Raw genomic sequence first — 27,803 nt, 5'->3', positions numbered from 1 at the left:
TGGAATGGAAGCCGCGCAACCGTTTCCCAGGTGAACTCCGTGCGACCGTCCACAGCAATCGAATGAATGTTAGCCAAAGATAGCAGGGGTACACTGCGAGAAGTTTCATATGACACCTGATAGCAATCTGTGTATGTTTAAGTATTAAAGTAAAAGGACCACAACCTATTTAAATCTAAATTCAAAAAAATTACCAATTATTAGTCTTTCGAAATATATTGTTGACAATAATCTAAGTTTAATATTAATAATATATTTTAGAAATATATCAATGCTTAGAGGTCGTTATCATATTTTCTCGCTGTGCATTTTCCGTAACGTAGCAACCATAAATTTGGGATTCGGTGGCCCAAACAAAAGCTCCAACGACCACAACAAATGACGGTGTGGAAAATGCAATTGCCAGCGCAGCCGGCGCAGCGAAAACAGGTGAACTCGTCGGAAACCAGGAATGTCCTTCAAGGATGTGCGAGGTGCGTACTGACTTCCTCCTCTACCTTCCTCCACCTAACACGGGCAGACTGACACTCTTCCAGATCTGGGGGAACATCTTAAGCTGTTGGGGTTCCCGCGCGTGTTTCCCCTCCAATCCCTGGCCAATCAGCATGGCAGCCTGGCCAGTTTCCACATAGTTGCCGAGCTCCTTCAATGGCTAGCAGGACTAATGGAGCCAGGTGCCACTTTACCCGGCGGCGTTGAATCGGAGGAGCAGCGGGTTCTTCTCGTCCGTTCGGCGACCGAGTTTTTTGTGACCAAGGCAGCCATTCGTATTAATCCCCGAAAACTGTATGAAGCCGCTGCGGTTACGGCGGCAGAGCTACAGAAGGTAACCCGACTCTTGACATCCCCAGGACAAAACGAAGCGGACAACGACGAGGAGGACCAAAGGGACCAGTACCGGAGCCTAAACCCCGTGGATATTGGCGATAAAATAGAGGAATTGCGTAAAGCTCGGGAACTGGCCACAGACTTAACCCAGCGAGGCACAACCATATGCGAGATGCTTTCGAAGGAACTGCTCCACAAGGAATCGCTGATGTCTCAGGCCCAACGACCCTTGGAGCTGCTCAGCGTGGAGCGGACCCTGAAGAACGCCATCCAAGCTAGCCAAGTTCGCCTCCAATCGAGTAGAGCCCAACTGGAGGCAGCCAAGGTGGAGCTCAATGCTCTGGGCTCCAAGCTGCAGCGCCGTCGGGCGGAGCTCGAGCGAACCCGCCAAAGACTGGAGGCACTGCAGCGCATTCGACCGGCGCACATGGCCGAGTTCGAGGACTGTGAGAAGGAGTTGCAGGAGCTTTTCCAGCGCTTCTTTCTCAGGCTGCATGTACGCGATGCTCTAAAGTCCCAGCTGGACCTGCGGACTAAACGTGCCACACCTATCGCCTCACCCATTCTGCAAAAGCCGGCAGAGAACTCAATGCCCTTTATCCCGGATGGACTCATCGAAGACGACGATGATGACGACGACGAGGACGATCTGGATGACGAGGATGAGGGCGATGATGGTGGCGAAGCACTTTCCGGCCTCGAAATGGTGGTCAATGGCAGGAGTGTCTTCGGCCTGGACTCGGAGATACCCGACATACGGGACGAGGACAAGCTGATGCAACAGAATAGCGTGGTTTCCGCCCAGGAAAAACGTCCTGGTACCGCCACCTCCAGAATTAGACCCACAACGGGTAGAAGCAGGAAGGCAGTCGGAGGTAAGGAAGTTCTAATTTCACAAACCTATTTACCAGCTCAAATAACGAAAATCCAAGGAAGAGGCGCAGCCGGCCCGAATGGAGGTACTGATGCCAAGGCAGCCCGCGGCTCCAGGAGAGGTGTTGCGACTGGAGGAGACGCCGGTGGCACCCATCGAAACGGCCGCAACGGACCCGGCAGCAGTATGCTCAACTCACGGGACGAAGACAGCAGCTTCGGGAGCTCCGAAAGCGAACTGGATGTGGGTGAGATCATGGGCATGAGCGGAATGAGTGGCATGAGCGCTATCAGCGGGATAAGTGGGATGAGCAATATTGCCTTGGGAGCCGGCGATGACGATTGTAAGTCGTGTAGCTATGCCTTGAACTTATAACTAAACTTCACCTCATTCACCCCTAGTTGATCTGAACTCGATCGATGACATTAGCATTTCAAAGTTAACTGGCGAACTGCCACTTAGACCGAAGACCGCCAATAAAGCGGAGCACCACAGCGATGAGGATTTCTAGGGATAACTATTTATATATATTTACTAATTTTATAAACTCAGCCAGAGGGCACACAGGTTGTAAAAAGTAAATAAAATATTCCCATCCAGCAATTATAAGATTTCTTTCCACGTCAAAATCAAATAGGTCATCATCTCTCAAAATTGACGGCCTTAGGGTTTCGGTTCCACGAATTGTCTAATATGTTGACTAGTATGATAAGCAATCAAAGTGTACTTTTATCAGATGAATTTCTGTATGGAGGTAAGTGGGACTGTGCAGTCAAAGCTTAGCCAGGATCCCTAACTAAGTACATCGTTATCTGTATGCTAATCTAATCCTCCGATAAGCGAGATATAAATTAAATTTGCTTTTGTTATTATGCTATAATCAGTTAATTCAATTCTCGAATAATTGAATTCGTTTGTTTAATATATCTTTATTCGATTCATATTAATGTGTCTTAAGAGCTAAACGCATATGTAAGTACATTGATAGAGTAATGGATAGGACTATAAAAGGGGTAATTTATCAGACAAAGCCCCACATAGATGGGATTTCGTCGTGGCTCCGTGGAAATATTTACAAAAGGCTGGGAAACTGGGTCCTATAAAACGGATGCTTTTCCCGTCACATCACCACATCCCGGCAAACGATCTTCGTTTTGGAGGATGCCCTATGACCGCCGTACAAGTCCGAGGAGGCGGACGATGAATAGTCGACGTGACTGCCCGCCTGTGACTGTTCCTGCCTGGCTAAGAAGCTATCAGCTATGGCTCGATCTAGACCCGTATACTGGAAATTGGGAGCACCGTCCAGGACATCCGCTTCCGATTTGCGGCGCTGCCGACGACTGGCATCAGACCTTCCCGCCCGCCGCCGTCTTCGCTGTCCATTGATCTCCGCCGACTTTGTGCTCTTGTGCGTCCGGTACGTCTCGCTAAGGCTAGCCGGGTGGGCGTAGAGCCCGGTTCGCATGTAGGGAAGGGTCATTCCACGGTACTGCGGCGGCAGCGGAGGCACGGGAAGCAGGAGTCCAGCTGCGGCGCCCGGCGGCGGAGGTGGCAAACGTGTGGGCGGTGGTGGTGCCATCTGAATATAATTATTCAAACAAAAATTGAATTTAAAATTTAAGCAAAATTTGTTTGTTGAAAATGCTTTATTCAAAGTAAACTTTTATTTTCTTGTTATGTAGTAAATGATAAGAAACTTAGATAAAAACTTCAAATCGGGTTTAAACGCGCTTGAAATATTCAGTTTTAACAGCCGGAGCTTGGTTTATATTTGCATTAAACATATAACTAGCAAAACACGAGCTGAAGTACTAACCACAAAATATTCTTTGTCCAAACTGCTACATAACAGTAGTCAAATCTACTTTTTTCGACTGTAATGGCTTCTAGAAATATAAAAGCCTGACAGTTTGAATAAATTCAAATTATTGTTACGCAGTTAAATAACCATAACATGCAACATCGGCTCGACTAGAGCTGCAGACTGCCAACATATTTACTTTATAGGTTTCAACAAGCCTGTCCTTCCTGATCCATGCTCTTCAAAGAATCTAATATACCCCATTACCCTCTGACTCGCTGGATTTGGAATCTTGGGATTCAGCTTACCCCGGTGCCGGCGGTGGAGGGAATGAGCATGATCTGCCGCGATGGAGGCGTCAGTTTGCGGACTGTTGGAGGCAGGTTTCCCATCTGGGTGGCATACATCCACATGGCCGCTAGCTTCTCGGTGTTAACCTGCACGAAATAAAGCTGTATTAGGGAAGGTCCAACACTTCATTTAACAGCATCTTGCCAACCTTTTCACTGCCATTCAGAGACATCGCCTTGATGTACTGGTCCACCTTCTGCTGGTCCAGAGCGATTCCCGAAGCATTCGACTTGATAATCACGTCGCGAAGCTCACTGTGTTCCGACCTACAATGAAGTGAAGAAATTTATTAATTTATAAGAGTTATAAGAGTTATAAGAGTTAATTAAGGTATTTAGCAATACTTGTAGTCAATCAAAATATGAGAAATCATGCTAAAATTGCACACCCTGATTTCTTTAATTTTTCTAAGTTATAAGGATTGTTCTACCGAAACGATAAATATTCTTTGCGTCTAAATCAAACTGCAATTTATAGCCTTTTTATTATATATAAAATGGATATACAAATGTAAGCAACATTTACCGTTTTTAAAATATTACCGTATTTTGATTACATTGCCGTTTCTGGTATTTTTACTGTACAACGTTGGTATTTTAAGATCTCGCGTGCACGGCCACACTGCGCGCTAATCGATGTACTTTGTAAGAAAAACACACCATAAGTCCGAAAAGTTGTCGCCGATCAAAACTCTGCTATTCCCACAGCCCAGTGCACTTGATCGGAGACCGTACGTCCCCGTTAACATTAACCATCAACCCATATAGCGTATAAGCCCAATATTTTGAAAATCGAAGGGAATCAGGTGGAAGAAGGAGAAACAACAACAACGCAAGCTCGCCACGTCAGTGGGAGTGAGCGAGAGCGCAAACAAGTAGCGTACGGGAGTGAGCGAGAGACAAGAAAGCAAAATGTTTAGCAACTTTAAGGAGCGTATTATTTCGGCCATAGCGCCCGACTTGCCACCCCTGCCGGGCAACAGCGAGCGGGCTATTGGCGCTGGAAGCGGTCACCATCACAACTCAACGCACCAGCGACTCCGGTTCGCCGCTTCCGGCGGACAGCCAATGCCGGACAAGTTCCCCTATGCCCGGCCGCCCTTTCTGCAGCTTCTCACGCAGGACGAGCTGCGCGCCTCGGCGGACCACAATGTGCGGCCCATCATCGTGCCGCGGGACATCAACCTGCTGCCCTGGGGCACAGGATACGCCGAATGCGTCAATTCCGGAAAATCCGAGTGGAACGAGGACCAGGGTGCCTTCTGCCGGTGAGTGGGACAGCCTATGGTTCCATTGATTATCACATTGTTCTATTGATCTCACTAGGATTTTGTTTCTGCACCACCAGAAAACCCCCCACACATACATAGAGTATCATTTGCTATCGTTATGTACAATGTATATTGCTTTGTTATTTTAGTTTCATCTATGAAGCTTTGCGGTCCAAACCATTTCCAATTTGCACTTATGTATGCATATATTAAGAAGTATACAAAACCTATGAAGATTTCCTAATCAAGTAAAGAATTAGGCAGAGACCCCATATATGTAAACCTAGAGTTCTTAGTCCTTTTTGCATAAGAGCACCTTCATACCTCAAGCACCTTCTAAGTATATATATATAATGTATATACTTGCATTCAAATTATCTGTCAGTAATGGCGTCAGTAATGAGTCTTAATCTTAATCTGCCGTCTATTTATACGACTTCGTTCCGTTCTTTTTCTACATATTTAAAAGTTACTTTTTAAGTTGGTCGCAGGTGAAATGTATATTTTTCTTGTTCTTCACATAAAAAGCCTTGTTTTGTGAATGGTATATGACATATGTACATATATACAATGAAAGTCGTGGATATTTGTCAAGGGTTGTGCCACTAAAACTGAACTCGTATGTTTATTCTTCAAGATAGATGTATTTGTTTTTCAATGTTTTCGTAGAAGCGAGTGACACATGTCGCCTAGGTCCAAATAAGATAATCGTTTGCACATGTAGAAGATAGTGCTTAGAATTAGTGTATCCAGTGGATATTATAAGTGTTTAAAATCAATAAGGTTACGCATATGGAATAAGGAGCAGCAAGTTGATATGATATACATTTTGTAGCAAAGTCAATTATGTGCAGAACTTCGTTAAATCATATTCTATACCACATGGCATAATCTTATAATTCCACGAATGTTTAATAAATGGCCAAGTAATTAAGCCCTTGTGTTTTTTCCCACACCCAGGCAAGTTCTTTCGGATCCGGAGCATAAACACCCAGATCTCCCGTACACATACTTCGGCATTTTCGACGGACACGCCGGTTATGGAGCCGCATTGGCCGCCTCGCATCAGTTTCATCACATCCTGCACGAGAAGCTAGTGGACTGCCTGGAGCTCCTCCTGCCACGGGATGCGGATGCCACGAATAGTGGCGGGGATCGCAACAAGCTGAATCCCACGTTCCCGCACCCCATTTACTTCCAGCGCCGGGTGACTAAGGACGAACTAATCATCGGGGCGCTGGAGAGTGCCTTCTTCAACATGGACTCGTTAATAGCGCAGGACAGTGATCGTTATCGAGATGCTGGGGGTTGCACCGCCTGCGTGTCATTGTTTATCGATGGCAAGATGTATGTGGCCAATGCCGGCGACTCCAGAGCTGTGCTCTGCCAGCGGCGTGCCGCTCCTGAGAGGCCACAAGCAAATACTGACTCTGGGATTGAGCCGGATCCCTTAGAAGCTAGTTGTTATCCAGTGCCGTTCTCGGCGGATCACACGCCTGAAACTGAGCGCGAACGCCTGCTGAATGTGGCCAGATTGAAGCCTCACCTGATGGGGAAGCATTATGTGGCCATGGAGTACGCAAAGCGGCCGCACATCAAGGACATGGGCCAGCGCATTCTCTGCCGACAGGGCACTATGCGTGGCTGGACATACAAAACTTTGACCATGGAAGATCTCTGCATGCCGGTGGTCAATGGCGAGGGCAAAAGAAGTCGCTTGCTGGGTACGTTGGGGGTCACGCGCGGCTTTGGCGATCACGAGCTGCTAGCCATCAACACAGGTATTCAGATAAAACCATTCCTCACGCCTCACCCCGATGTCAGGCAGCGGGATCTGACACAGGTGGTTTCAATTCCGGATGAGGACAACCGGGATGGCGACTACGGCGTGCTCGTCATGGCCACCGATGGCCTGTGGGATGTGTCCGAAAATGATGCCGTTTCACGCACCGTCTTCCAGACGCTCTCCAAATATCCAACGGAGAAACATCGTTACACGATGGTCGCCCAAGAGCTGGTGGCCCGTGCTCGTGGCAAAATCAACGACTCCGGGCATTGGCGACTCGCAGATAGCAAGGCTGCGGCCACTGTTGATGACATCTCGGTGATTGTAATCCCGGTTTGCCAGTATTACAAAGAACACGTGGAGTGGACGCAAAACTACAAACGAGATCTAGAACATCGTCGCCGCCAGGCCCAGGCCAATATGGCACAGGAAGCGGTCAACGTGCTCAATGGCGTGTTTGCCGAGGAAGCTCACGTGGTTGAAGAGGAAGAGGAAGGCGAGGTGGTTGTACATGAGGCCAGGATATCTCACATTCAAACGGAAGTTCCAAGGCGGGTGGACGGGACTCTCGAAGAAACCCTGGTGGTAGAGCTGACCCCTTCTCTGGAGCACGTTCACATTCAGAACGCGGATTCAGCGGGTGAGCAAAAACTTCCAAGCTAACCCATAAACTATAGTTCTCCTTCTTCACTATTAATATTACTCGCTATTAAAATCTTGTTTTGCTTACGTGAAAATTGTCTTTGTAAAACCTAAAGGAAAAGTTTTGTTTATGAAGAACCAACGTTAACTAAATATTTATATATTAAAACATCAAAAATGTCCCCCCAAATGAAACCAACGCCTAACCAAATTTTACTTTTCAGCAGTTGAATCCAGAAAGGAGAACGTTAATGATAAGGACAAAGAGGCGTCCACGACGCGACAGCAGAAGGGTCGCAAGGGCAAAGGCAAGCACTAGGACGAAGGTAATGCCACCCAGGCCGATACATTAGTCGTAATTAGACACAGCAATATTCAAACGGATACGGATGCGGCAGAAACGGGCACATCTATATTTTTTTTACACTCCACACGAGAGGACGAATTCAAAACATTCAAAGTTTACATAATTTGCTTATGTACGCCCCCAAAACGAAACAGAAACGCAAGTCGACTTAATTAAGCTGTACAATAATTTGCGGTAATGAAGTGTATTTATTTTATCCAAAAAGATTGAAAGATGAACAAAGCCCAATAGTAACGGAGGCGATATTTTCAATAACGCAAATAAAAACCTTATGATTCCAAACGAAAACAAAAAGTAATGTAAGCTGCGTATAACATAAACCAACTATTAATATAAAATATAACAACAAATATTGTTAACTAGAAACAGACCAGAGAATTATTGGGATAACTGATAAGAAACACAAGCGATAAGAAAGGCTTGACTTCCTCTTAAATGTCGCTAACACTGTGCTGTATGCGAATACAGATTACTTTTGGATTCCTTCGTTCTTTGCAATCCAGTAGGCTCCAGAAATGTTTAAATCTTTATTTGTTCAGCAAACGTTCTATTCTGTAGAAACGAAATTCCAGTGCATTGTATTGAATAATAGTTGAAAATGTTATGTTTTTACGTTTAATGTTGATTTGAAGTTGAAATTTGGATGAATGCATTTTTTCATAGGCAGATAAACAGCCGAAGGGTGTTCCTAAACGCATCCACTACCGCTTTTCGATAGAGCCCTATCTTGATCTTGAAAGATAAAAATCGAGCGAAATAATGAATGCTGTCCTATACGGCAAGACAATAGAAATGTATTATGGGTATCCCAATTGGATAGAAACAATTTGAACTGTTTATTTTTAATTTGTTTTTCAATTAAGTTCCTTCTGTTTGGTTTGAAAAATTCAACTTTACAATAATTTCGAATCGGTTTAGTTGAATATGTTTATTAATTAAATGATTCATATCGGAATTCGAGCATTCGAATGTATGTATAGTATGGAAGTTGTTAAAATCTACTAAGAAAATATATTCACGCATTCATATATATGATTAAGATATATATGTTCTTGGGGAATTTAGTCGAGAGCTGTATTGTGTGCTAAAACTATCTGTTGTCTCTGTCCTTTTTGTGCAACCCGAAAATGTTTGTAACAGACCGTTCGGAATAATTGATAAATGATTACAGTTTTTATCATAGTATGCCACTTTTGTATACATTAGTTTTAAACAAATAATTGTGCGGCAACCATGAAGTTTCGCTGGAATAGATTTCTCATCAGCCCGTGGACTAAAACCCCTTTTCTGCCTGTCTCATATTCGTTTTATAATTTCTGTATGAGTCTATTGAAAAGCGAAGCAGGGAAACGTATCCTTTCGATTTGGTTGTCATTGCAAAACAAGGTAATTAAGTATAAATATATATATTTTGCAAAAGTTTATCATGACAACTATTAGGCGAAATGTTCATCTCAAGATCCTTCTTAAATATTTTATATGTCAATGTGTAGACATTGTTTTCAATCCGCAGCTAGCTAATTATTATATATGAACTTTAGGATAATCATACCATTTTCCCCCTCCAACCCCTCTCAATAACACCACGAAAATACAGTTTTATTCAAGCGATGTTATCCTTTTTTAAAAAATTTCTAAGTTTTACTAACCTTTTCTAGGTGGTGTAAATATGTATATGAAGTTATTGTTTTGTTTTTGGTAGCAGTAAGTTCAGTAGTGGCACAGCGCAATAATCCTTTAGCACGCACACACACACACACACACACACACACACACACATACACATACAGGAAGCACACACATACACCCTCTTATGCACACACATGCTGCCAAACAAGCCCCGAAATCGTATAAGAAATTTCTGTTTTTCAAGTGGCTTCTAAGGAATTGGTTTCGATTCACATGGCTCTTGTACATAATTTATTAAATTTTGTCCCATTTTGCTTGTATTCTATTTTGTATATTTCCTTCTAGAATAATTTTAAAAAGTTTTCCTTGGCAAAAATACAACAAAATTTGAATTGCATACTATGGAGTAAATTTTGCTCAAAGAATCACATTTACGTTGTCTTTGAGAAGCCAAACAAGCTGCCCAACCAGCACGATCAGTTTTTAGAGAAACTAACATAAACAAATGGAATTTTGCATTACCCCAAGTCGTTTATTCGACGCTATCCTTTCTGTATCTGGATCTGGAATTCAGTACGAGTATGATGGAACAACACAACATATCGCGTTTTCGGTTCTTAATAATCCAATTGTAAGTCGGAAGTTTCTATATCTGGTTACACCGCAAAAAGGTATCCTGTTTGGTATAATTTCTGTTGGAAGACGTTAGCAAAGAAAATGGGAACCCAATTTGATGTTGTCACAACTGTTTCCCCGGCGTTATTACGACTAAACTGTGCGTTTCGCGACTGTAAGACAAGTTAGCAGGATTTACGTTTCTTAATTACAATTAAATAACAATATGCACCCTTGTGCAGTGTTAGAAAGAACGTTGGCATTTTTATTGTTTAGGGAATTATTGATAAAATACTCTTTTCTGATATCCTTTGCCTTATAAACCCGAAAAGCACAGTTTCCGCTTTATGTACACATTCTGTATAATATGGTAGTTATGTTTATCTTTTGCTTAGTTTCTTATTTCATTGTGCAAATTGACATTCCAAGTAATAATTGTAAAATGATTTTCGGTTTCTTTTAGACTTATTATCTTTTTACAGTTTTTTACGGTTATTTGTTCTTTCTTTATAGTTTGGCGACAAAAGTTGTTATTATATAAAAGGATTGAGGCTTTTATTCTTATTTTTTGTTTGTTTTGCTAATACTTTTTTCAATTTTCTTTTCATTTTAATTAATTTAATTAAGCAACAATAACACGGTGATGTTGAAAAATTTAGCTACGATTAATTTAATTAAAAATATGTATGTATTTTGTTTTATGTTGTAAACTTGTGTGTGCGAGAGGCTTAACTTTAATTTCCAGTTTGGGATAAATAATGTGGCATCAGGAATCATCTGAGATGATCCTGGTGCCACATTCACACACGCTCTCTAGGCCCTTGCTTTAGGATTCGTTATATAAATAGCTATATATAGATGTATATCCGTATTTGTATAGTTATGTATGTGTATATAGATGCCCTGCAGTGCTTTATGGCCTTGGCATATTGGCATGCTTTCATATAAAATAAATAATTAAATAATTAACACTTGTCAAATACTTTAGGTTAGGCCGATTCCCCCAAAACCTAAACCACGCGCAGCTTGGCGCTGCGGCAGCGTTGGCGAGGATTGCCCATCGTTTGTGAATGTGAACCAAGCTTCTGCGCATTGCCCTTGACAAGACGACGCGGAATGGCACAGCAGCGTTGGATTAGAATACTATAGAGTCGGAAAAGTAGTCGGATTATCTGCCGCTTGGCCTCGCGCCGCGGACACCATGATGCCGCCCAGGATTAGGAGTGCAGGTTGGCTCGATCTTTGGCCCGCCTCTTGGCGAGCATGGAAAGTTCTACGGGTCCCACATTCGCCGCCTGGGGTATGGCAATAGCCCGGAAAGTGGCATCAACAGCTCCTCTTAAGGCCAAGGAGATGTGGTTCTGCTGCTGCTGCTGGGCGCCCAGCGAAAGTTGGGATCCGGGCGCCACCGCATACTCCGTAAGCTGTACGCCGCCGGCGAATTGCTCCCGCAGCCAGTCGTGCTCAAGAATTTGCGCCGCCGTCGGCCGATTCTCCGGTACTATGTGTAGCATCTGACGCAAAAGTTCTTTGGCCGGCACACTGATCAGTGCCCAGCGACTGCTTGTGAAGTCAATTTGTCCCGATCCGATGCGCTTCAGTATAACGTCCGGAGAATCATTTGGAGTGCTAGCGAAAGGCGTCCGGCCGGATAACATGATGTAAAGCAGCACACCGAGCGACCAGATGTCGCAAGCCAGGTCATAGCCCTGTCTCTTTAGAACCTCGGGAGCCACAAAATTGGCGGTGTAGCAGGGCGTCATCAGGAGGCCGTTGTCCGCGCGCAGCTGCTTCGCGAAACCTAAGCGGAAATCGGAAGGTTACTCGTGGTCTACCAAGAAGATATACGCGCACAGAGAAATATAGCCTTGCAGAAATAAATGCTTTCTGAATCTAAATGATATTCAAATTATTTCAATTGCAATATGATGGAACTTTGACTTATGAATTAGTAAATAAGATCTTAAAAGGAAAAACCTTCTGTTTGAAGAAAAGAAACCTTTAAAATTGAAAACAACAAAATAACTTAGAAACAAATAATACTAAAATGGATTAATAATTACGAAAGTTTAGCTTTTAAATTGAATCATGTTTGTCAACAGCTGGAAAATTTACTGCAAGGCTATCTTAAAATATTTAATTAGCTCCGCTCCGCACTCACCCAAATCACAGAGCTTTAGGGTCTCGGGAGTTTGCCGCATGCTGGCATATATCATATTCGAGGGCTTAAGATCCCGATGGACCACGCCATGTTCATGGAGATATGCTACCGCAGAAGCAATTGTCCTTAACACCGCGCCGGCCTCACTCTCGCACATCTGACCGACGGCCAGTATCCGATCGAGTAGCTCGCCACCCTTTAGCAGCTCCATCACAAGATATGCAGATCCCGCATCCTCGTAAACGGAGTACAGAGTGACGATATTTGGGTGGTTGCCGTACCTCAGCATAATCTCCACCTCCTCCCAACAATCGGCGGAAGTGGATGTGGATGCTGCGGCCACAGCTGCCTTTTCGATTACTTTTACTGCGTAATGTTTCTTGGAGGTGCGATGCTCGCACAGCCGACAAACTGAAAAGGTTCCTCGTCCCAGTTCTTGAAGTAGATTATATTCCGCGTGGAAGTTTCCGGGAAGAACACCAGGTAATGTTCGAGGGGCTCCCACTGGAGCAGCGGGAATAGGAGCTATACTGTGCAGGGGACTGACGCCGGTGGAGCAGCTATTCGAGCAAGCACACTGACCTTCCAGGAGGACGGGAGCCACAAAGCTGAACCCGCGGAAGATTTCATGGGCAGATGCGGAGATCGGGCCACCCGGCGAATCCCTGGGGGATTTTGAGGTATACTCCACATCAAAGTAAAAGGCATCGTCACGGCTAACCGCCGGTATAAAAGGCGGACGCACCTGCTTTCGTTCTAATCTCACCCAGTCGATAGTGGCGAAAAAGCAGTGCGCCTTGATGTCCAAAATTCCTTGAGCACCCGCACCCAAACGATTCTGGGGGTTCCTTTTGAAGAGAGCACGGAGCAGGGATTGCGCTTCCGGCGACAGATTCTCTGGCATGCCCAGCTTACTTCTAAGGATCTGATTCATAGTCTCCTGGCGGGTTTGGCCGTGAAAGGGTAAATTCCCCGTTAGCATTTCGTACATGAGCACCCCGAAACTCCACCAATCAGCGGCAAAATCGTGTCCTTTTCGGTTCACGATCTCCGGCGCCATGTATTCTACGGTTCCACAAAAGCTATATGTTTTTGAGCCATCCAAAGGCTGCTTGGATAGACCGAAGTCCGTCAAGGCTATATGGCCATGCTCGTCCAGTAGAATATTTTCCGGTTTCAGATCCCTGTAGATAATGCCCAGCGTGTGTAGGTGATTCATAGCTAGCGCCAGTTCCGCTAAATAGAACTTGACATCTTCTTCCGTAAACATTACTTCTTTGGACAGACGTGTAAATAGATCACCGCCACGAAGAAAATCCAGTATCAAGTACAGTTTTCCGGGAGTTTGGAAGGCATAGTGAAGACGTACGATGAAGGCATGCCCCACGTCCGCTAGTATTTTTCGTTCGTTTGTGCTCCTTACGCGATCTTTTACTTTTAGCGTGGCCTTTTTGAGCACCTTCATGGCATAGAGTGTTCCTGCATCTTTGCCTATGATCTTTCGCACTAGAAACACCTTCCCAAAGCTACCTTCGCCCAGAACCCGTAGGAGCTCGAACTGTGAAGGATCGGCCTTGTCGTGACCCTCCTTGATGACTTCCTTGAGCTCGAATTCGTTTTCTGTTTCATCTAGGGGCTCTGTGTCCTCTAAATCAGGTGCACTACGCCCAGTAGCCCCTTCTCTCATACCGCCAGTTTCTACGCCTCCCTGGGACTCGGAATCACTCAGCTCCATAAGTTCTGGCGGAGGGCACAAGGTTCGATGCGTCGGCCTTTTCCTAGCGGAATCCAAGTTTGCTGTTGGTGAGATGTGATGCTGCTCAAGGGCCGCTTGCAAAGCAGATTGCTGTTGTACCTGTTGCAGCTGCTGGCGGCGTTGCGATGATGTCACAGTGGTCACCGAGGAGGTGACACCGCTGTTTCCTCCACCACTCTCATCGTCCTCGGTGGGCGTGTGCTCCATGGGCGTGACCGCCAGGCTGCTGCAGCCGGACGAGGTAATTTGCATGCGCTGGCGCAGTTGCAGACCCAATCCGCTGCTGTTGCATTGCTGCTCCGCATTGTTGTTGCTGCTGGTGGAGGACACATGCTGCTGCTGCTGCTGAGGCTGCTGGCGGAGATCCTTTTGGGAATCGGCCAGAGGCATGACTTCGGTGGCTGCTAGCGTTGTGAGGCAGCTGCTCCTAGCGGTTCCTTCGTTTCCAGATCCTGATGCACAATGCTAGAGCCCGAGTTGCACCTGCGTTTCCAACTCCTCCGCCGAACTCACCCTGCTTCCGATTTCACTTTTCTTTTTTATCACTTCCGCTGCGTGGGCGTCGCTGTCGACTGCGCTGTTGCTTCTCCGGATTTCTCTGGTTTCCGTGCTGCCCTCACGACCAACAAGCAGCGCTTTCCTAATGCGCCCTCGTTTCGAACGCCGTCTGCTTTACTATCCGCTTCGCAATCCGCACAGCTGTGTTGCTTCTTATCACTATTATTTACACATTAACAATAAAATTTTTTTAGAGCTGCAAAAAAATCGATGTTACCATCGATTACATCGATAGTTTCAGTTATCCGAACACATCGATTTACTTTTCGCTGCCGATGTTTTTACAGTGCGTATTTACCAAGTTTTTGTTTACACTTTAATACATTTTTTCGGATTTAAAAGTCTTTATAACTCAATTATTAAAAATAAAACGTTTAAATATAGTTTTATTTAAGAATGTTTTGGACCGTGTGACCGTGTCCAGCAAACATACCAAACGCGAAAAAATACCAACTCATTACTCATGTCATGAAATAAGACATCTTGTGTAAATGGTCTAAAACCGTTATTATAAATTCCTATATGCCTTTTATATTGATTTTCGGAAACTTTGCTACATAAATGCAACAGTTTTGCAGACTTGCAACTGATATTAGCCGCACCATTCAAAATTCAAATGGTAAAAAACTAATGGATAACGCATAAGCGCTTTTAAAAACAATAAAAAAAACTGTGCTCATAGATTCAGCATTATTATTGCTTCAAAAATGGACAACAACCACTTTTCATTGTAAGAATAAGGAACAAGCTTACTTACTTGGTGCAAATCTGAAGGGCGCAACGATAGACGGATACAATACTGACCACAAAATGAAGAAACAGGGCAAAAATTAGGCCGCAGGCAGCGGAAACCTCGCTGTTGGTATCGATCAAGTGGATCTAGAATGGATGAAACCATTAAGAAAACATGACTTAATGCAAAGAGCCCGGCTGTACCTGTTCGCCCTTTTGCTCCGCCATCCGGTTGAGATCCCTTGACAATCCCACGCCGGAAATAGCCAGAGCCAGGGTGCTGCTGGCGATGCAGACCAAGCTGAGGGCCAAAAACGCTGTCTGGGTTTTCCGCATGCTCACCACTCCAAGGGAGCCCGTAACGGCTGCTATCAGTCCTGCCCAGATGCCGCATCCCGCCAGGGAGAGCGCTGCCTCTCTGACGATTAGAAGGGATCCCAGGGCCACCAGCGATATGGCCAGGAGCAACTGGAGAGTGCCCAACACTATTTGCAGTGGAAATGCCGAGCAGCATTCATTGCTCGCCTTGCGCTTGCGCCGATCTTTCGAGGAAAGCGATGAGCCACTGCCTCCGCCCTCGCTACCCTCCTTGTACTTAATAAATTCCGGCGGACAGCGCTGTTTACGGCTGATCCTGGAGTCCAAAGTGTTGGCCCCACTCTTAGCGCCATTCGCCTGCACAGAAGAAACAATGTGTTTGCTACAATATTCTATTGTATGAGGATTAATGAGAGCATGGACAATTAAAGATTCTCTAGCCCTATTAGGTGATTCAAACTAATAACTATTCACTGATACAAATTGATTACGTTTGGTTGACTTTTTGCATTGTTGGACCTACCTGGTTTGGGTGACGCGAAGCCATAGCTTCCTCCAGCTGTTGTTTGAACTCTTGGTGCGAAATAAGATTGGGCTTATTATCGTCATCATTGTTTGCCTGGGATTTTTGGGCATCCAAGTCTAAGGCGGCGGATAGAAGTTTCACCGGCGGCGGCTTCTCATCGTAGACAGGACTCGAATAGATGTGACTTTGGGCATCCTGGCGCGCCTGCTCCTGGTCCTCCTGCTGTTTCCGATTCTCATCCCTTTCAAGCATGCCGAGTTGCGAGTTGGTCAGGCTACCTCCTGATCCCGCCAAGTTCGTGGTATTCGTGCTTTGTTCGATTGTGGTCACCACCTGATGGAGCTCCTCACGATTCACGCTGCGATCCACAATGGTATCCATGCTGCCGGTGGTGGAATCATGCGAATCAATGGTGCGGGCCGGCGATGCCGAGTGGCGGCCACTGAAATCTCCGATGCCAGGCTGCTGATTACTGGTCTCTGTCATTTCTGCTTATTGGCTGAGATGATTGGGATATGATCGGTGATTTCACTGATTCATTGACAAGCTGCAGGCAGAAGAGAACAGTTAAATATTACAAACTACGTGAAAATAAAATTTATTATGGCTTTTAATATTTAAAGACAAGTCGTTTGGTATTTTCATATTTGAAGAATAATAGTAGAAAAGCTTATTTTTATAGTCTATCAAATTCCAGCTTTCATAACCCTTTAATTTTTATTCCGTTTTTTAGATTCTGTCGATTGTAGCAAGGTGAATATTCGCCATGGCCTATGAATTAGCGACTCGACAGCGAGCACCTCGCGGAATAGCAGGTTCGTTGCCAGAGTCTTTTGTTTGTCGCGCACACTTTCGGAAGGCGCGTGATTATCGCTTACTTATCCGCCGATCGATTGGCTTTTGCCATTCATCAATCATTTGATCTGATCAATCATTGATGTGTTCATTCGCGCTTTTGACGCATGATTGCTGCAATAATCGCCTGTTCTCCGCCAATATTAATCCACTTATTGAGCCTGCTCAGAATCCGATCCAATCCACACTCATCGTGTGTCAACCGGCTGGCAATGCCAGTATTCTGCCTTGGAAAACCTTGACATTTGCCTGCGCTTGTCGCTCGTCATTTTGCTTGGCTTCTGCGAACCGGTTATCATTTTGTTGGCAATTAAACAGAGCCAAAACTGAAACTGAAACCGAACGCAAACTGAAATCGAAAGTATTTCCCCATAAAAATGTATGTCTATATTGTTCTTTAGTTATGATATAATACAAAAACATGAAGATTTGAATAATTAAAACCTTTAAACAACTTTACTTTAATATGTTTTATCTTTAAATATGAATTTGTAAAAATTATGTTAAAATATTTGTTTTCATGTTGGTGTTTTCTAAATAATTGTTGATAAAAGGACTTGAATTCTTATACAAATAAAATCTATGAGGTGTAAATAGTCGTTTGGAGGCAAACCACTTAAATGGCATCTGATATGGCAAATTGTTTGGTGCAACTGGCAAATCGATTGCCTACTAGGGGAGTGGCGCAAGTACAGCCCTCAAAATAGTGATCGTTAATTCGAAAAAAAATTCCCAGAGATAGAGGGAGTAAAGTAAAATACATTTTAACCAAAGCTATCCAGAAGTTACCCAACCCGAGCATCAAAGAATGAACATAAATGCTTGCTCTTCAGCCTCTCAATAAAATACATAGATATCGAGCTAAGTACGCCCTTAATATCAAAAATGATAACGCCCTTATAACAAAACTCTTCCGATTCAGAGACAGTTAAAAAATGATTATATTTAAATGCTATTTTAATGAAAGAGACGCTGGAGCCAGACCTGAATTCTTATTGATTCCACCTCCGCTTAGAAAAATGAACTGAGAGCAATAAAAAAGCACAAAGATGTGCTGTGAGGCCATGAAAGTTCATATTTATTTGGTATTTCTCTGTTTGCTGTTGACATTTTGCCACTTGCAGTGAGTAAGCAGACTTTTTCCCCCGTTTTCCACCGATTTTCCTCACTTGCGTCGTCGACGGCAAAGCTTTCCACTGTCCCAAGTCCGGCTGTTCATTTGTGGCACTTTTCATTTTCACTGTTGTCGCCTTGGCAGCAATTAGGCGTAATTGGCCAAACACACACCGCCATACGTGTACGGCTCACTTTTCAGTTAGCACTGGAACATTTACCCGACTGCCTTCGATTTGGTTTCGACCAGCCAGTCATTCCCCTCTTGCCTTTCATTTCAATGGGCTGTTTTCCATTTTTCAAGCGCAAATACACCAGAAGCCTTTCCCACACTAGCAAGTGCTGCCAAGTGTTTTTAAAACCAATTGTTGCACTGAAAAGGTCGTATTGAGAAACACTTTTTCGTAAAATCAAAAATTAATGTTCTTCTGTTGAGAAAATACAAATGTGGCAAAGTATATTGCGAAAGCATAAAATGTGTGAAAATATCTGGGATGAATAATTAGGAGAAAGTATAGCGAAATAGGATCGTAAAATCAAAGAAATTGGTTACTGCTTTTAATGCTGCAATACTTAGTGGCCTGTTGCCAAACAGCAGCTGTTGCTGCACTCGAAAATCGCCCAAGCGCTAAGCCAAGAAAACCGCGACAGAAACACCAAAATATAATGCAAGAAATCCAAATTTGCCGATAAATCAGCACAGCAAATAACCAAAAATAAGAAAGAGATTAAGATAAACAGTGGGACTTTAACAAGCGTAATTGCAATTACAGTTTCTCTAATTGAGAAGGGGTGGCAGATGTTCAAATGTAGCATAGTTAGTCAAGAAAAACTTTTCTGAACTCGAAATTGCACAAAAGCAAGTATATAGAATGTATGTAAATCTTAAGAAAATTAAATGATAGCTGTTACAGCTTCAAGCACCACATGTATAGAGAACTAAGGAAATTTTCAATTTTTTTGTGGTGTAAGCGAGCAGGTTTGCAAAATGTGCAAGTTATTTGTTTTGTTTCTAAACGTATATTTTTCAGCTCTTTTTGGCCAAAAAGGGCAAGTGCAACCGAATTTTGAAAACAAAAGAAAGAAAGGAGATGGTGGCTTGTTGATGACCACGATGGCGTGAGGGGAAGTGAGATGTCGATAGGTTTTCCTGAAAGCAAAATTGCACCGGCTTGGCAGCAGAAAAACTCACTGCTGCGGTCAGCTACGCCGTCTGCAGATGTATATATGTATGTATATATACATTTATACCTGTATTCACGTGTAAACATATCAACACTTTCACTGGCCGGCTTCCCATGTTGGCCATAATTTTGGTGGCCAATTGATTTGACATACACCAATTTTCGCCCAACTATTTTTTAATGGGAGTCAGCTTGGATGGAGGATTTCCTCACATTATTGGCGTTGCCTTTCCAGCGGAACCAAATAGAAATAACTTTTCGAAACAATTGATTGCATGCCAGCCAATGAGGAAATGAATTGGGTTTCCTAATTATTCACATATCGAAACGTAAACGAAATTCAAACTTTGCAAATTTGATTAAAGTTATGACAGCTGTAGCCAAATATGGAATGTTTGCGCGGCGCTCCTCGTCGTTATACCCGTTACTCGTAGAGTAAGAGGGTATACTAAATTCGTCGAAAAGTATGTAACCAGGCAGAAGGAAGCGTTTCCGACCATATAAACGGCCACGAGCTGCCCAAAACTGCCGCGCCCTCACTTTTGAGAAATAATTTAATTTTTTTGGATTAAATCAAACTCTGACCCATAAATACTACCCACACCTTTCTGCCGATATTCCTGAAAAATGTTGAAAATTTTCGGTCCCACTTGGACTAGCTGAGAAATGGGTATCTGCTAGTCGGGGACCTCGACTATAGCATTCTCTCTTGTTTAAATTTTGCATTGAGGAAAACGCTGAGGAGGAGTGCACAATCGTAGTGGGACGGTAAAGATTCGGATCGGGGAGTTCTTTGCAACCCACCTGATTCCTAACTTGGAAAACGTTGTAGACAATTCTCCCTGTTCACATAGCTCTAATCGCACGGATCGTATAACACAAAACAAGCTAAAGACTTTAGTTACATTGTACAATTAATGTTTAATCTTAGAGACTAAATACTATGGCTTATATACTTATGTATAATTAACTCACTAAATGAATATTCAATTTTAGCCACGACTAAATCAAACAACTTTGTTATTCAAAAATTAATTATAGTTTTAATTTGGAATATCAAACGTTACTTAAGTCCCAAACATACCACCTTTTCCACTGTAGTCACTTCAAGCAGCTGCGGCTGCTCACAGATAGTTTTAAGTGCAGGTGGAAGTTTTTAGATTTTGGAAGCGAACGTGGATTTCACAAGCAACTTTGAAACTGTGTTTGCACACAGAATGCCTTGATTTTACATATTTCTAATGCACTTTAAGACATTTTTTTTGCTGGGAAATATGAAATAAGCACAGGTAAATTCTTGGTTTATTTCGCCATCGAAGGTTCCTTTGCAAAACTCCTTTCAAGCAAGCCATCATCAATGGGCTGGACGAAAAAAAAATTTAATACAAAAGACACCTGTTAAAATAAACAGAAAAAACAAGCGTTTCGCGTATGTGAAAATTCCCACAACATTGACTGACTGACTGATTGACTGCCTGACTCATGCCAAATATAGACAAAGTCAAGACACGAGATGCAGTTGCAGATGACGGAGCTTCCTGCTACCCACGCAATCGTGGCTCGTTGCTGGTATGTGGCTGAAATTATATGATTAGATGTGATGCATGTTTGCGTCGCCGTTGCCTTAGGTAATTAAAACGCCGCCTGCCGTGGCAGACGAGCGACAAGGCGAATTAAAATATCAAAAGAGCACGTGTAACAATAACAAATAACTGTGAAATGCGACACTGCAGCATCAACTTGCAACACCTGAGTTGCTGTGTGTTGCATCACCAACATCATTGTAATTACTATCGTCATCAAAAGACAAGAATCGAGGAAAACAATCTTAAGAACAATCCGTTGGTAGAGCAAGTGAAGCAACTATTTTAAAACGGAGTGGGAGACGACAATCAAATCGCTTGACAACTGTATGACTAAATTGCGCTCAATTTGCTAATAAGATCAAGAACAACAGCGTCGGGAGTATATACGACTCTAACAAGTTCGTTGCCTAAGTCTTTCGTTTGCTAGGGGCAATTGTGTGCACAATCTGTGGTATCGCTAGAAGCATGAAAATTGAACCAGCACGTTCTGCTCATAACTTAAGGGAACATACGAAAGTGAGATGAATTAAATAAAAGATCAAATCAAACCTTTTGATTTTCAAAACAAAAAATGCGTTCCTTAATTTGCACTTTAAAAGTATGCAATTTGATTACAATATCTTTATCTTTATATCTATTGCCCTCCAGTTCATCGCAGTTGGCAGTTGGCCCACTGTTAGACCTGGAATGCAAGTATCTCTTATGCATGCAGCTCAAACTCTCCGCCTGAGGTCTCTTAACAAACCACCACCACGCCACACTTAACCCGCCAGTCCGCCACTCTGTGGTATTTGTCTGTCCTGACATGAGCGGGAGTTAATTTTATGCAGGAATTCGGACAGTCAAATGAATTGGAATGAGAATAATTATGATCATGCTGATGATGGTTGCAACTTCGAGCGAAGTCTGATTGCTAGTCAATGGGCAAGAGGGGGTTAACCCACACATGGGCTGCATTTAAATTGCAGACAAAGGTTCAAATGTCAAAGTATTTAAGTCACACGGTCTGACAGTCGCTGGCCAAATGACAATTTTGCATTGTTAAGCTATTGGGCTTTGTTTTCTTCTCATTTAGATTCGGATGTTGGCCAACAATGTGTTAAGAGCAGCCTTCAAAATTGTGGTTAGCCTGCAATGCATCGTTTGTCTTCGTTTTTGTTTGTTTCTCTATGGAATGTAGTACCTGACTGTTAATTGTGGGCAATGGCAGCTTTGCGCGTACTTAATATTTTATGTTTGATGTTTTTGGGCGTATTTCAAGGGGAGTTCAGCCCAATCACAAAAAAGTGTGTGTTGTTTGTTTGTTTTGTTTTGTATATGATTAAAAGCTAAATAAAAAATAATCCGTCCGAAATTATTACTTTGTCTACTAATTGGAGATTTATATTGATCTAGCGCCAGCTCCGCACAATTAACAATTTTTTAAGGTATTCGTAATTGGTTTGGGTTTCCTTAAACGCTTCAAAAAGTGGATATAACATCATTAACGACAACAGTGGAGTTTCACTGTTTTAAGATTTCGGGCTTCGGACGTTTGATAGGATCTTTTACACATTTTTGCCCTTAAGCTTAAATTTAGTTTTTGTGGACAATTAATTTGCAATTTGCGTAATGATGAAAGCTTGTCATGTTACATATGTAAAGAAGATATCTATTTAATTACAGAGATCAGTGTTACCGAGGCGACCTTGATATCCTCATTGATCATTAACTAATAATGCTTAATATGATGTAAATGGTACATCTATATTTAATTACCTATATTTTCTTTTCTTTTACAACTGTCTAATTTTTAGCGTAAGCATCGGCTCTGCAATCCCAGCATTTGTTTGATAGCCTTATTCCTGCTCATTTAAACAATTGCGAAGAGAAAGTTACTCTCATCAATAACACTGACTGTTACACCTGACTGTATGTCCTGTGTGTTAAGGTTTTTAATAGTTGAAAAATGTGGAAAATAAGACTGTTAAGTCAACTTGATTCCCGAACTTGCCAGAAACCCACCATTGGCTGCCGTTTGTATTGGGGCTTATTAGCGGTGTCAGGTGCACCGGCAGTCAACCCGAAAGACTCCGACTTTGGGTGTATACTTGGCCAGGCCTATCACAATATATTGCACATATCGCATTTGGTTAGCTCGCGACGTGCCTGCCTAATCTGGTTTGAAAAACAATTGTTGCACGCAATCGAATTCGCATTCACAGTCTCATTGCCCGATCTCGGCAAGGTCGTCGCCGTTTGCCGCCGCTGGAATTAACATTTGAAATGACTTCATACGAAAATAATGGCACGAACGGAAAGAGATCAAGCGGCGTGTCTGCGGAAAGGGGCTACTGGCTGCAAAGTGACTTACGCACTTGCCACGAACACTCGAAAACGAGTGCAACGCACGCGGCTAATAGCGGATGGCCAACAGGCCAACTGGTTAACTAGATAACTGGCCAATTTATGGCCGAGCTTATGAAATTCCAAAAAGAGGCACAAAACACCAGACATACATATCTCGTCGGCTATCAAAATGAATCGAAACGAAACCAAACTCTTGCCCGATCGCGAGGAAATGAATTGGCGGGCCAGGCAAATCATTCGATGGAACTGTCGATTTTCCAAGGTTGGAGGTTTCAACGAAATAGTGCAAAAATGGTGAACTGCTATACGGATTTAAGAAAGGTACAGCAATATATATGATATAGTACTATTATAGTACTTGAGAAATGCCATTTTTTATTGCGATAACTCTATATAATTTCAGCACTAATACGTTTTGTTTTTGCTGAATAAAACGATAGCGTGTCCCAGTTCAATAATATGTAAGTAGTTGACATATAAGACGCTCTACACATTTTCTGCCTGTGCACTGTGCGTCTGGTTCCCCCTTTCACTTTCAATTAGCCAGTGGGCAGCGCGGCTTTTTTGGCCTCTTTGCAATTTTCTCGTTTCGTTTCGTATTTAATATTATTTATAATATGCGCATTTCAAGGAAAAACTTTCGCTGCATGCAACATTTGGGGTGTGGTGTGGTGTGCACTGCATTTCCTGCAATTATCGCATAAGTACGCGTGCTGAGGGCGGAGAATGGAGTGGAGTGGTGGTGGGGGTGCGTGTAGTCGTCCCGACGGATTATGAAACTAAGAGTACACCTCCATATGAGTGTCCATAAATGAACCAAGCCATTATGCAGCGTGTAGCGTAAGTGCAAAAGCGAGTTTTAAGACCCTTTTTCGAAACCGACTCTATCGGGTTCGAAGATACGATACGAGACGAACACTGGCATTACCGTCGATTGATATGGCAATTATTGCCATATTATATGGTATATGCATATGAATTTTCAATTGTGACTTTAAGGGCAGTCTGTTACTTTCTTAGATTACTAACATCGGTCCTCTGAACGTTTGACTTTAACTTCTAACATTTAGAGAGGATGTAAATATAAGAGAAAAGAGAGAATTCTATTGTCGACTTTCCCGACTGACAGATACCCGTTAATCAGCCAAATCCCTTCAAAATGATCGCACTCGTCATTTGCGGGTTAATCAATTATTCCATTCCATTGTGACTTACAAACTGCCTTACTTTAATACTAGCCTTTAACATCGTTTCGTAACTGCCAAAAGCCATTGCGACCCCGTCCGCCGCAATCGACGACGAAATTTTTAAAACAAGTGCTAGAGTCTTGTCAATTGCCTTGGCTCTTTGGTACTTATTATTTTGGTTGCTGGTCAGCCCGCATAAAACAATTCCTAAGAGGATTTACTCCGCGGAATATAAAGTATTTATGAGGCGTTTTTGCGGGTTTGCTGGGTACAGGGGCAATAAGTAGCCAACCTTAGTGCGGAAGCTTGTTAGGTCTTTCTTTTAATGACTTTGTCTCGAGACTTCCAAACACTTAATGTGCGCTGGTCAGCGGTTCGTTTTAGACCTATTGGAATGCGAAAACATCTCAAAAATTTAGGAAAAGGTTGCGCTTAGCAAATATGTATTCAAAGGCAACCTTTAAATTCCTAGAATTACAGTATGTAGAATCGAAAGCTTACGTAACCCTTGCTTATCTCCCTTACGTAAGTCAATTTGCCAAAATACTCTTTGCCGAAGATTAGCATTTCAAAAAACTGTTGATATTGTTAACACAAATTAGACATCTTCCATTTAAACCATCTCCAGATTTCAAAGAATATGTTTATGTGAATAATTTACTCTGGGCCGTCGGTTGATTTTGTGTGATTTCTTCACTGCTCCAGAGACTATATCTGTGCCAAGTTGTCTGCGGATTTTTTTGAACCCTCTCCTGTTTTTCAAGCAGTGTTTTCAAGCCATTCGCCACTCTTCTATTTTAAGTTTCTCTGTGCAAACTTACTATAATTGAAGCGACGTCCCTGGCCTTTGTGTGTATTATTTATTTATTATTGTCTATTTATCAGCTATTTTCTCCTGCTGCGCCTTTGCGATGTGTTATGCGCTATTATTGTTGCTTTATCTCAGGTTGAATGAAATCAGTCCGCTAATTTTGCTGTTGTTTTCGCCGGCAGCGTGCTGCGTGCAATTAAAATTCAACAAATTCCATTTCACTTCAACACACAACTGCAAAAAAATACATGCGGCGATAAAATATCGAAGCAGGCAATAAAGCGATCGGTTAATCGGCGATTCACACACGGTACCGTTACTCAAAGACAGACGAAAGCAGACGAAGAGCGCAAGACACCGAGCATGCGCCTACGTGTTTCTCGGCGGCGTGATCGTTTCCAACTGAAACCAAGTTTATCGCTTCGCGCGCTTTCAACCGCCGCATTTCTCAGTCGCAGTCGCTGCTCGAAAAGCTGGCAAAGCGGAGCTTTGACTTTTGGTATGCCACCATACTGTTGTTGCAGCCGCTGCCGGTGATGGAGGCCCCAAAAGTAGTAGTAGCTACATTTGTTGTGCATACGTACCGTATGCACCGAAGACCTCCGTAGCATTAGTGTTGAATTTCTTGCATAGCCCGATTTGGCTGGAGAACCTAAAAATTACCACCGGCATCACTGTTAGCGTAAATCTTCGTTTAAAGAAGTACCGACATGCAACAACAAACGGTAATGAGTGTACGCAGGCGCAGCAGCAACAACGAACTTTCGAATATTGATCTTTCTGCCAGCATATTCAACCTGGTGACCGTCGTTCAATTATAATCAATTTCAATTTCAATCTGCTCTTTAACTGCAGCTGCAGACAAAAGGAACAATTTGCTGACGTCACGCCGGCATGCTACGACAGGCAAACAAAATTGAGAGTGATTTGAGGGCGAAAAATCAGGTGGAAAATCGGGTAATAAAATTATTGAGGAAATAGCGAGAACGTGGGGAAAATACTTAGCCTGGCTAGAAATGTACATAGATATTGTAGTTTTGTTTATTTCATCATTTTCAATATACATATTTCCTTACATCTAAGACATGACATGTGATTTGTAAAGAAAAATACTAACAAATAATCTATTAAGTATAACATAAGTATAGATAACTTTTTTAATCTTACCAATTATCTTATGCACCTTTATAAATTTCATATACGACTCTCAGTTGAATCAGTTGTCGTGGCTGATTGTGATCATAAGCATGTTGATTTGCCGTCTTCTGTTGATGATTCTGGGCACACAATTGATAGTGAAGTTGAAAACTTGTTCACCGCCATTGTGGTTGCTGTTATATGTACTTTATGCGATTTGAAATCGCATAAAGAAGAATTCAATGCTGTTGCCTTGGGTTGGATTGAAAAAATGCGTTTTGTTCATTGTCGAGAGAGACGTGACTGGAGAATCTTTTTTCGACTCTGGCTTTTCATTGATATTTCAGCCTATTGCTGTTACATAACTGCATTCGCGTTTCTGGGATGGCAAAGAAATATCACAGAGAGTACGTTTTGTAAACTGGAAAAGGCGTGTAACGGTTGCAATGCGAATGCTTAACGGCGGCAGCAGCCCTTAAGAAAGGCAGCAGATCCATAAACAAAAGGCCACAAAAAATATAATACGAAATTATAGGCCATATAAAATAACCCGAAAAAAGAAGCGGCTACCATTTGAGTGTGTACTTAAATATTTTGATCACTTTTTGGCGCGCAACGCAGGCACCGCGACCGCTCTTAAGTAAAGTGCCTTTGATAGAGCGTTCAACCCACGTTATATGAAAGCGACAACAGCAACAACCTGTCACATTATCGAAATAGCGAAGAAGCCTAGGAGCTGATTTTTAGGGACCCAGAATAAGAGCAGCATCGATAGTAGTTCCTCGACTACCAGATACCCGATGATCACCTTGGAGGACTAAAAATCGATAGAAATTTTCAAGACTAATGCCAATATGAAAAAATAGCACAAGATTTTTCAAAAGTATAGGCGTGACAGATTTAGGCAGCATCTGGGCGTGGTTTGTTGGCATGGGTCAACAAACGTGCGCTGCGTCTCTAGAATCTGTATGCCTAATCTTAACCTCTTTAAGCTTTTATAGTTTCTAAGATCTCGACTTACATACGAACGGACACACAGACGGACATAGCCAGATCGACTCGGTTATTGATCCTGATCAAGAATATATATACATTATAATGTACTTTTCACGCTTCCTTCTCCCCCAGTTACATACTTTTCAACGAATCTAGCATACCATTTTATCCTACGAGAAACGGGTAAAAAATGTACTTTACGCAAGTAGTAAAATAAAAACATATGAGACAACAGAAATCCAAGCCCGAAAAATGGAGAGATACTTAGTCAATTGCACAAAGACTCCTGGCCGGTAATTTCGTGACTGGTTTTCCACTTGTTTGTAGCCTTTTGTCCGCTTTTTATTTATTTTGACTTTTGTTACTTC

The 27,803-nt window shown here is 42.8% G+C and overlaps 4 protein-coding genes across 9 annotated transcripts; 2 read left to right on the top strand and 2 right to left on the bottom strand.

Moving 5' to 3' along the window:
* The first annotated feature begins 316 nt into the window (after positions 1 to 316).
* On the top strand, positions 317 to 2,305 carry LOC6726632 (clusterin-associated protein 1). 2 transcript variants are annotated; one of them, XM_016172266.3, is made up of 4 exons: positions 324 to 473; positions 537 to 1,703; positions 1,761 to 2,045; positions 2,104 to 2,305. In XM_016172266.3, the coding sequence occupies exons 1-4, from the start codon at positions 452 to 454 to the stop codon at positions 2,211 to 2,213; spliced, it is 1,584 nt and encodes a 527-aa protein (XP_016040359.1). In that variant the 5' UTR covers positions 324 to 451; the 3' UTR covers positions 2,214 to 2,305. The 2 variants fall into 2 exon arrangements, with proteins under 2 accessions (XP_039154064.1, XP_016040359.1); XM_039298130.2 differs by having other exon boundaries at positions 317 to 473; positions 537 to 2,045.
* Positions 2,306 to 2,611: 306 nt separating this feature from the next.
* On the bottom strand, positions 2,612 to 25,715 carry LOC6726631. 4 transcript variants are annotated; one of them, XM_016174287.3, is made up of 8 exons: positions 25,617 to 25,715; positions 25,313 to 25,536; positions 16,215 to 16,764; positions 15,578 to 16,048; positions 15,399 to 15,520; positions 4,006 to 4,123; positions 3,815 to 3,943; positions 2,612 to 3,284 (listed from the first exon to the last, which is right to left on the bottom strand). In XM_016174287.3, the coding sequence occupies exons 3-8, from the start codon at positions 16,701 to 16,703 to the stop codon at positions 2,823 to 2,825; spliced, it is 1,791 nt and encodes a 596-aa protein (XP_016040356.1). In that variant the 5' UTR covers positions 16,704 to 16,764; positions 25,313 to 25,536; positions 25,617 to 25,715; the 3' UTR covers positions 2,612 to 2,822. The 4 variants fall into 4 exon arrangements, with proteins under 4 accessions (XP_016040356.1, XP_039154063.1, XP_016040357.1 ...); XM_039298129.2 differs by lacking the exons at positions 15,399 to 15,520; positions 15,578 to 16,048; positions 16,215 to 16,764; positions 25,313 to 25,536; positions 25,617 to 25,715 and adding an exon at positions 4,383 to 4,407; XM_016174288.3 differs by lacking the exons at positions 15,399 to 15,520; positions 15,578 to 16,048; positions 16,215 to 16,764; positions 25,313 to 25,536; positions 25,617 to 25,715 and adding an exon at positions 4,288 to 4,362.
* Positions 4,437 to 8,288, top strand: LOC6726630 (protein phosphatase 1H). 2 transcript variants are annotated; one of them, XM_016172267.3, is made up of 3 exons: positions 4,437 to 5,124; positions 6,088 to 7,553; positions 7,783 to 8,288. In XM_016172267.3, the coding sequence occupies exons 1-3, from the start codon at positions 4,769 to 4,771 to the stop codon at positions 7,872 to 7,874; spliced, it is 1,914 nt and encodes a 637-aa protein (XP_016040358.1). In that variant the 5' UTR covers positions 4,437 to 4,768; the 3' UTR covers positions 7,875 to 8,288. The 2 variants fall into 2 exon arrangements, with proteins under 2 accessions (XP_016040358.1, XP_002107579.1); XM_002107543.4 differs by having other exon boundaries at positions 4,438 to 5,124; positions 7,780 to 8,288.
* On the bottom strand, positions 10,728 to 14,475 carry LOC6726629 (ribosomal protein S6 kinase 2 beta). Its single transcript, XM_002107542.4, has 2 exons — positions 12,328 to 14,475; positions 10,728 to 11,967 (listed from the first exon to the last, which is right to left on the bottom strand). Exons 1-2 carry the CDS (start codon positions 14,471 to 14,473, stop codon positions 11,384 to 11,386), a joined length of 2,730 nt encoding a protein of 909 aa, XP_002107578.1. The 5' UTR covers positions 14,474 to 14,475; the 3' UTR covers positions 10,728 to 11,383.
* Positions 25,716 to 27,803: the final 2,088 nt, after the last annotated feature.

This window comes from Drosophila simulans, chromosome X (genome assembly GCF_016746395.2).
Source record: "Drosophila simulans strain w501 chromosome X, Prin_Dsim_3.1, whole genome shotgun sequence".
Lineage (NCBI taxonomy): Eukaryota > Metazoa > Arthropoda > Insecta > Diptera > Drosophilidae > Drosophila > Drosophila simulans.
Note: the sequence above shows the minus strand (reverse complement) of the source record. Positions and strands in the feature narration are given on the sequence as shown.